This window comes from Lottia gigantea (genome assembly GCF_000327385.1).
Source record: "Lottia gigantea unplaced genomic scaffold LOTGIsca_148, whole genome shotgun sequence".
Classification (NCBI taxonomy): Eukaryota; Metazoa; Mollusca; class Gastropoda; family Lottiidae; genus Lottia; species Lottia gigantea.
This window is the reverse complement of record NW_008707761.1, coordinates 360,529-370,796: the sequence shown is the minus strand read 5'-3', so window position 1 is coordinate 370,796 and position 10,268 is coordinate 360,529. Positions and strand designations below refer to the sequence as shown.

Here is a 10,268-nt window from a genome sequence, read left to right as displayed (position 1 = left end):
ACTCTCATTTTTATTTTTAATTTTGTCTTAGTTTGCTTCTCACTGGAGGCCGCCATCTTTAATTCACTCATTAATTGGAGTTGCTTCCCTTTGACTATATGATTGAACTCATGATATTAGTCCGTTCGAATCATTGGCATAACTCAGGGGTTTTCAACCGCGGGGTAAACCCCAACCCAAGGGCTCATTTTGACATTTTTCTAGCATCAGATTTTTTTGACAATTATAATTTCTATTCAGTCAGGCTATATTCTCCAATATGAAAAGACTGCAAGAGAAAATCACGAAATAGTACAGATTTATAGAGGAGAGGGAAACGATCAAGGATCCTAAAAGGGGTAATAGAAAGAAAAAGGTTGAAACCTCTGGACTAACTGGTACTGGAAACTTTAATACAATGATCTTGTAAAAATTCTCCAATATTGTTAATTGTACGGAGTGAAAATTAAAAGCTCAAATCCAATATGAAAAAGTAATTGTCTATAACTAACATTTTTATAATGGACTACTGCTTAATTCTTTCAGCCTTTGTTGACTGAACCTAGGCCCAATTCGCACTTTGAGCAGTCAGTACTACATTATTGATGTTTGTCAACATAACGCATACAGTTTAATAGGCTATCATTTATCTTAATTGATATATAATTAATGTCAATACATATAGATATATATTTAAAATATCAAGTCTACTGATTGGAATAATTGTTATTAAAGCTGGTCCAATCTAAATATCAAAATATTAGCCTTTATCATCGTCCATGTATATAGATAGACTTTAGAAGTCCTACTAATCGATCAGTCAAAGTTCGAAATTTCGGTCCTTACTTTGATGTTAATGTGTATAAGCGGTGTTCTAGATCAGTTAACAGTTTAACATCAGTGATTATTGTTTATTATGTGGAAATTGGTAATTAGTGTGAACAAAGAACTATGGTCACTGACTGAACTTGAAATCATCGTCGCAATGTTAAGCTATAACAAACTGCGTCGGATAACTTATTTACAAACATTTTATCAATTAATGAAAAGCATAGCCTGAGCCCTGCCCCTCAACCCCCTCTTTAGAAACATCACAGTTTCGCTTTGTCGTGGTCCAAAGACATTTGTAGAGCCATGTATCACAACCGCCGCCCCACCCTCCAAGTTCTCATCTCCTTTCAGTTTTTGGGTACGGTAAGGGTACAGGCCTATATAGTGGCGGCGCCAGCCTCTGAGACTGTAGGTACTATGATATACACTGGTCATTAGATTCCTCTGTTATTAATGAATGTTCGATCTCTTGTCTTATATGACGTGTTGTATTAATATCTGATTTTATATTTTCACGATTGCTGCCCGATGGCTCGAACATTCTTAATAAATCTAAAATCTATAATGTATAGAACTAAAGCGTGATCACGTGACATTTCTACCAATATTCTTTAGACAATATCATACAATACTATACTACTACTCACTGTAGGTCTATTTATAGTAACACTCTAACTGACCAGATTTCACAAGGCCACCGAGTACTCATTGATCGCGACTATAATTAATTCCTCGTCTTTTGATTGGTTGTCGGCATCAGACGAGACACGTGGCCAATTGAGTCGATCACCGGCGATAGAAAAGAGAAACAATACAGATTCAGAAGAAAAAATAAGGAAGTAGATAGGATCAAAGTACTTCAAACTTATTGAAGGTAAGTACAAGGAAATATTTCAAATTTTATATTCACATGGGGTTAAAACGAACAATAAGCCATTTTAATTGATAATAATGGCTTCGGCGTGTCTTTGCCAGTCGACCTCTAGTCTATTAGTATGCAGAATGGCGGCTCGCTAGTTTTATACATTGAAAAATTTATTGTTCAGTTTGTGTATAATGATATTTTCATGTGAGTTATTCCGCGTTCTCATGTTTTTCTAAAATTTGGGTTTATATTTGTCGGAATTTGAACAAAATGGACTTTGGCTATTTTTTGCTGTATTTCTGTTATACAATATCGTACGATATTTTATTAAATTCCAACCAATCAACAAAAGGGTGGGAAGTGGAATATAAGACAACTCCAACAACAGTCAACTCGGACCATTTTTTTTTTCAATGACAACTCGGACAATTTTGTGTTTTTCAACGACAACTCGGACCACTTTTTTTAAGAGCCCAATTTCAGACAACTCGGACCACTTTCTAAGACTCGGGCCAATGTTAAATGCAACCTGTAGTCCTGATTTTCCAGAAAAAGACCTAAAGTCAATATTTTAAAAAATCGGCAAATTTCGACAGTTTCAGTGAAGCTGAAATTTTATTGAAAACGTGGCAGATTTCTAGCAGAATTTTCACGGCGAATCGTTTTGTCCAATTTCAACAATTTTTTTTTTATTCAGTAAAAATATGACTGATTTTTTAAACTGTTATGTAAATAAATCACTGTGCTATTTATTTATCAACTATAATTTTATGTATATTACATATATTATACAGAACAAACTTGAATGTATTCAGCTAACTGTTCAATTAAATAACTTTTAAAGACCACGACTGGTAAATAAAATACGACTGACGATTTCGACAAATTGTGACGACTTCGGGGCCTAAGTGTATACATAAAATGGGACAAAAACTGAAATGCCGTCCTACTTTTTCTACATCATGTGGGCCAACAAAGATTGTTATTATTATTATCGCCCGTTCCCCCAATCGGAAAAAACGACGCATTTTACGTTATTTTATTATTTCTGACCGTTTAACACTGGCAGTTCTAGAAGCTTCAATGAATTAGCGGAATTCACGCGAGGGTAAATTTCCAATGTTGACTGATTAGCTTGCTATTTGAATATTTAACATTGGGCGGTCTCTCTCGAATATTCTTGAAATGGCCACGAAACCTATAAATGTTAGCTATACGTCTATATCGATCATACCGATACCGTTAAAACCACGTTTTAATATTTTGAAGCTTTTTGCTAGTTTTTCTTACAAGATACCCGAATTGGGTTGTTTAACTTGTGTTAAAATCTCAACTATTTAACAAGCCAGACAAACTTTCCGAGTAAGGTAGGTTTCACCTTTATCTTTCTGATGGCTTGTCGTTGTCTATACATGACTTGACATATACATGGATCGATCCATTGGTCGAAAATCAGGTGAACATTTTTTGAAATATTTGTGCCCTCTGAGGTTTGTGGCATTCTTTATTCAGAAATAATAATAAGGCACCACACTCCAACCCTAAATACCTCACTGATATTAGCGTATTCAGACTCTTAAGGTCTGTTTATACTAAGCGACTACGACCGAGCTCGTTTCATCAGCGAATTTACGCACATAACGTCGCTTTCAATACGAACGATGATCCGTGCGGAAGGTCGCGCGAAAAGTCGCAATGGTCGCGGTCGCGCTCAGTATAAACGGACCTTTAGAGGATGGTTTTCAATTACAAAATCATGATAGAGAGACACGAGTAAAATATATAAATATTACGCTAGGCCTACGGAGTGGAAAACTCGACCTATTATGGCTTCGGTAGAAGTGGTTTAGTCTAGTTTTATCACTAAGAAACTCCACCAGACTTCACCTGTTTAAATATTCACATAGTTGATTTAAAATAAAAATTAAACGTTTGAGCAAAAGACAAGTAATTTTTGTCAGAAGACGCTGCACGTGCAGTAACTCGTCTGTTTGCACGTTCCTGACGTTCATTCATGCTTTGTAAAAATTCAAACTAAAACGTAAAAACTTAGTGCAGAAAGGATACCAGAAATTCTAAAATATACCAGAATATTTTAATTCTTTTTATCTTTTGGACAAAATATTTCACATATAAAATTTGTTCATATCACAATTACTAGGAGTTGTTCCTTTATATCTTCACCGACGTGTGGAATGTCAACTCGTGACTGGAACGCGCCATCGATCTATTGGCGGGAAAAACTTCTAGAATCTTCAGTGGCCGTATTACACAGGTTGTATCGAGTCTGCGTGAACAGTCTGACCGTACCCGCAAGGCCATGTCATTTACTAACTTTTCATGTAGTTTATATTCTGGAAATTTCTGATGACCTGCCCCGAGAAGACCGGCGGGTGAAGGTCGAAGATAATAAATAGACTGGAGCAGAAGTTTATTACAAGATTCATTTGTAATAATTATACTTCTTTACGTGGCATAAACGAGACTTACTTCTAATCTTATTTGAATTTACAAGAATATTGTTATAACTGAAGACAATTTGGCCACCTTTTCGTGTAGCCGTCGATTCGAGCTGTCAAGTTAGCCGCCTTTTGAAAGCCGCCGATTAAAAGTAGTGAGGCTAACTCGCCCAAACGTTCGATACACGGGGGACATTTATAGATTTTGTGTAGCCCTTCAACTTCTCGATTCCTGTTTGTGTAATTCAAATAAGAAACAAACTTAAAGCCACAATTGCGCCATTTTTGTTGTTGACCAATCATAGTCTTCTTTAGTCTCAGAAATGGAAATTTTTGTCATAAATGCATAGAGACCATCCAGAGAACATCTTGAATCATCTCTACATTTTGAGATATTGACAGACATATTACATGTATACAAATGTATAAAGTTGTTTTGTTTTAGCTATAATAGTAGTTAGTGTTAGGGTGTATTGAGACGAGTCTCAATGAAAGCACTGGCCTAGGTCACAGAGCAACAGATAAGTCTATTGATTATGTGAAAATTAGTTAGTCATTAGTATGAGTAGAGTTATATATTTAATAGTATTTATTGATCTGTCATCATATAGACCAGTCGTTTCCCACAAATACAGAATAACTGACCAAGGCCTTTAGTTAATCAAACAAAGGACCATCGGACCCGATGTGACGTTGACTCTACTTCTGGCTTTACCCCAGAAACTCTCTATCTTAGCCCAAGCAAATGTTAATCATTTAACAATGATTTAAAGCCACGCCTTATCTTTACATAAGCCACGACTTTTTGGATTAGAGCCATGCCCTACTGAAGCCACGCCTTACCGGTACCCAAACCACGCCCACCTTTTACAAATTACTCTTATTATCATATGTTTTCCATTGTTAATTTATTGAAAATTATCTTATATTTCAGAAAACAAAATAAAATGGATTCCGTCGTCGTTGACAGCCCAAATGTGAAATACACCGAAAAGTTTATAGAAGCTGAGTACGAATATACCAACTCGAAAGTGAGGAGAGAAAATGTGCGAATCATTGCCCAACCCACCACGACCCACTATACTTTCCGAACTGAACGAAGAGTTCCCAAGTTGGGAGTGATGCTTGTTGGATGGGGCGGAAATAACGGCACAACTGTTACGGCAGCCATCTTAGCTAATAAACTGGGTTTAAAATGGATGACGAAGGAGGGCGAGAGAAAGGCGAACTATTTTGGAAGTATTACCCAAGCTAGTACAGTTTGTGTGGGTAATAATGAATTTGGTGAAGAAGAATATATCCCAATGAGTGGTCTGTTACCCCTGGTTAACCCTAATGACATTGTTCTTGACGGTAAGTGGGCTTCGTCTCTCGGAGCAACGGTTTTCAGATTTTAAGACTTTCATGGCATTGGAATACCTCAGTCGTAAACGATCTAGATTGAATAGGCTAGGCCATTAGGTGTTTTGGGTTCGAATCCTCCTCAAGATAAGACAAACAGATGCCTGTGTCAGTACACCCTCGAGTCGATTCGACCCGGTGTCGACTTTCACACCTAAAACATTTGATGGTATTTTACGTATTATAAACTGACGCTATGAAATGGACAAAACTTGCTCGTTTTTTTTTAAACTTGGTTCCATCCAGAACAAAAACAGACACTTACACGCACTACAATATACGTGTTATTAAAACTGTTACTTCGAAAGGCATTTAGTTTGGTTTATAAAATGATTATGTTTGGCTGGAGAGATGAATGAGGGTTCAGATATGGAAATTAGGACTAAAATGAACCGTGGGGCCGGGTCGAATGAACGCGTTTTCATGTAATTTTGGTAGGAATACATGTGTATATTATGATACGAATTGTTAAGACACGATCATTAAGACGTTTGAAGACGTAGCTATATGCCGTATATTTTTTTCAGGTATAAAGTAGTTAATTCATGGGATCGCACATCCTGATCAACAGAGAAATTCTACCTATCGGAGATATTACCCTGACCTATTGACCAGCCATGTTTAAAATAGTTCACGCGTAGACATTAATACCGGAAGTGAGACGAAACGACGGGTGCATCTTTTCACAGCCGAAAACTACCGAAGACTACGCACGGCGAAACGACTTAGACTTAATGTAAACAAACCGCTGATATATCAGACTTTTGCCATATCCAGTTGGAAGGATAGCTAAACAATCCTTAACATTGTAACAAGCTTTTAATGCCTCCAGTTGTTTGTCTTTCAGTTTTAAGTTTGGAATTCCAAGCTTGGATTGGCTAAATTCGACAGCAGACAGAAAGGTTTCCGCCATAATGGAAACGATCATTTAGTTAGGAAAAGGAAATACTGCCTATTTAGATCCGAGTACGAAGTAGGTCAGGTCCCCTCCCCCGGAGAAATTTATATTTAACATTCCCTCTCCTGCATTCCGAGACCCCTCTGTAAATCAATTAACGCCTGTTGATATTTTTAGTAAGGGGGGCCCCGTAGACTTGGTTAAACCAGCCCCTATGGTAGTTGAGCCACCGCGAATGGCGGTAAAGATAGAGACTTAGTTTGAAATAGATAGAGAGTAGACCAATTGATTCCACCGTACTCGTGAATTCCAACAAGATACCAGACGAAGATGAGATATTTCTCCATTTCATTTATTTTCATACTTTTATCTTTCAGGATGGGATATTTCCGGTTTAAACCTAGCTGACAGTATGTCACGGGCTAAAGTGTTGGATTACAACCTACAAGAACAACTACAACCTCACCTCAAAGACCTCAAACCCCGACCATCTATCTATTTTCCCGACTTTATAGCTGCCAACCAATCTGATAGAGCTGACAATGTTTTGGAAGGAACCAAAAGTCAAATGGTGGACCAAATTCGAAAGGACATTCGAGACTTTAAAGAATCTAGTGGCGTCGACAAGGTCATTATCTTGTGGACAGCTAATACTGAACGATTCAGTAACGTCATAACCGGTTTGAATGACACGTGGGACCATTTATCCAATGCTATCAGAGCTGAAGAGAGTGAAATCTCACCATCGACATTATTCGCCGTTGCTTCAATCCTAGAGGGCGTTACATACATAAATGGATCTCCGCAGAACACTTTTGTACCCGGAGTTCTAGAACTTGCTGAAAAAAGAAAAGTCTTCATAGCTGGTGATGATTTTAAGTCTGGACAAACGAAGATAAAGTCAGTTTTGGTTGATTTCCTAGTATCAGCTGGTATAAAACCAGTGTCTATTGTCAGTTATAATCATCTCGGTAATAATGATGGTAAAAATCTCTCCGCACCACAAACATTCAGATCAAAAGAGGTAAGTTGAGATTTCTCTACATTCAGAACACAATGGAATTCTATTGAAGAGCCAAGAATTACTTCCCTTTAAATGAGGTATCCAGTGGAGGATACAATTTTACGCATCTGCGATACATCTCTAGGTTATTATTGACAGATGATATTTACACAAAGTATATCTTTATATTTAAACAAAGTATATCTTTATATTTACACAAAGTATATCTTTATATTTACACAAAGTATATCTTTATATTTACACAAAGTATATCTTTATATTTACACAAAGTATATCTTTATATTTACACAAAGTATATCTTTATATTTACACAAAGTATATCTTTATATTTACACAAAGTATATCTTTATATTTACACAAAGTATATCTTTATATTTACACAAAGTATATCTTTATATTTACACAAAGTATATCTTTATATTTACACAAAGTATATCTTTATATTTACACAAAGTATATCTTTATATTTACACAAAGTATATCTTTATATTTACACAAAGTATATCTTTATATTTACACAAAGTATATCTTTATATTTACACAAAGTATATCTTTATATTTACACAAAGTATATCTTTATATTTACACAAAGTATATCTCTATATTTAAACAAAGTATATCTCTATATTTAAACAAAGTATATCTTTATATTTACACAAAGTATATCTTTATATTTACACAAAGTATATCTTTATATTTACACAAAGTATATCTTTATATTTAAACAAAGTATATCTTTATATTTACACAAAGTATATCTTTATATTTAAACAAAGTATATCTTTATATTTACACAAAGTATATCTTTATATTTAAACAAAGTATATCTTTATATTTACACAAAGTATATCTTCATATTTACACAAAGTATATCTTCATATTTAAACAAAGTATATCTTTATATTTACACAAAGTATATCTTTATATTTACACAAAGTATATCTCTATATTTAAACAAAGTATATCTTTATATTTACACAAAGTATATCTTCATATTTACACAAAGTATATCTTCATATTTAAACAAAGTATATCTTTATATTTACACAAAGTATATCTTTATATTTACACAAAGTATATCTTTATATTTACACAAAGTATATCTTCATATTTACACAAAGTATATCTTTATATTTACACAAAGTATATCTTTATATTTACACAAAGTATATCTCTATATTTAAACAAAGTATATCTCTATATTTAAACAAAGTATATCTTTATATTTACAGATATCAAAGAGCAATGTTGTGGACGATATGGTAGCCTCGAATAAAATACTGTTTGAGAAAGACGAGAAGCCTGATCACTGTGTTGTTATTAAATACGTACCATATGTAGGTGACAGCAAGAGAGCAATGGACGAATATACTTCTGAGATAATGATGGGAGGTACCAACACTATAGTTCTTCATAATACATGTGAAGATTCCTTACTCGCTTCACCTCTAATTATAGACTTGATCGTACTAGCCGAAATCTGTGAGAGAATTCAGTTTAAAGTTGAAGGCGACGAAGATTTTCAAAGATTCAACTCTGTCCTATCAATTCTGAGTTTTCTATGCAAGGCTCCATTAGTTCCTCGTGGAACTCCTGTCGTCAATGCTTTATTCAGACAACGTGCATGTATTGAAAACGTTCTAAGAGCTTGTATTGGATTGGCCCCTGTCAATCACATGATGTTAGAACATAAGCACGAGATTATTACGTCATCATCTACAACCAATCATATTGGTAAGAAGAGAACACGTGACGGTTCTCCCAAGATCAGCATGGACGCCAGTCCGACTTCTAGCAACAGTAGCAGTGACGTTGATATGTAGTCAACTTATTATACTGTTTTTATTTTGTTTTGATATTAATAAAGTGGCCAGTAATTTCAACATTATCTTGATGTAAAATGATTGAAAATGGACGGCTCCGTATATTGAATTGACCGTAATGGACGCTAGACAGTTTGCCTATTTACCAACATTATTATGGTTCGTTATAACATGAGCAAAAAAAAAAACAAAATATATGGAGGACCAATTTTGAATTTTACAAATTTTGGTGGTTAAATAGAGTTATGCCCCTTGTACAATATCTGTTAATATTAAAAGTTTGTTAATCAAAAATGTTATATATATGATTCCTTTGATTTGAATTTGGAAAAACAATGAAGAGCTTACAGGCGTAGGAGACTTAATCAGAGGGGATGGGGATCAGTGAGGTTGGAGATGGGGTAGGGAGTTTCATACTCGGTCTACTATGATTTATAGAAATACTACTGATGAGGAGATCTGCCGTTTTGTGTCCGGTGTCTTCAATTCTCTTGTCCAAATTTCCAACCAATTCATTTGATTGGCGGATTCATTGGCCTAAGGTGCGGGCACTCAGTCTTGGTCCGAGATTTTTGTCGCCGATTAGAGTCTTGCGTGTGCCCTTGAGTTTATGACAAGATATAACTTAAACTGAGGCTCGGGCCGTTTTGCCCACACCCCCTTTCAATCTTCTTACAGCTAACATAGGTAAAGAATTGCCTGTGAACACCCATTATGCCACCCACCATCTCATAGTGCATCAGAACACCATTGTACCACCCACCATCTCATAGTTCATCAGAACACCATTGTACCACCCACTATCTCATAGTTCATCAGAACACCATTGTACCACCCACCATCTCATAGTTCATCAGAACACCATTGTGCCACCCACCATCTCATAGTTCATCAGAACACCATTGTACCACCCACTATCTCATAGTTCATCAGAACACCATTGTGCCACCCACCATCTCATAGTTCATCAGAACACCATTGTACCACC

At 35.5% G+C, this 10,268-nt stretch overlaps 1 protein-coding gene across 1 annotated transcript; it reads left to right on the top strand.

Annotated features, from left to right (window-relative positions):
• Positions 1-1,576: 1,576 nt before the first annotated feature.
• Positions 1,577-9,578, top strand: LOTGIDRAFT_225722 (hypothetical protein). Its single transcript, XM_009050270.1, has 4 exons — positions 1,577-1,684; positions 5,069-5,487; positions 6,811-7,457; positions 8,690-9,578. Exons 2-4 carry the CDS (start codon positions 5,082-5,084, stop codon positions 9,278-9,280), a joined length of 1,644 nt encoding a protein of 547 aa, XP_009048518.1. The 5' UTR covers positions 1,577-1,684; positions 5,069-5,081; the 3' UTR covers positions 9,281-9,578.
• The last annotated feature ends 690 nt before the right edge of the window (positions 9,579-10,268 follow it).

What these genes read in the sequence shown, in the direction of transcription:
- LOTGIDRAFT_225722 (XM_009050270.1), top strand. Translation starts at nt 5,082, where the DNA reads ATGGATTCCGTCGTCGTTGACAGCCCAAATGTGAAATACACCGAAAAG. An exon ending in TAATGACATTGTTCTTGACG is followed by an intron (nt 5,488 to 6,810) that starts GTAAGTGGGCTT and finishes TTTATCTTTCAG; the next exon opens with GATGGGATATTTCCGGTTTA. An exon ending in AAACATTCAGATCAAAAGAG is followed by an intron (nt 7,458 to 8,689) that starts GTAAGTTGAGAT and finishes TTATATTTACAG; the next exon opens with ATATCAAAGAGCAATGTTGT.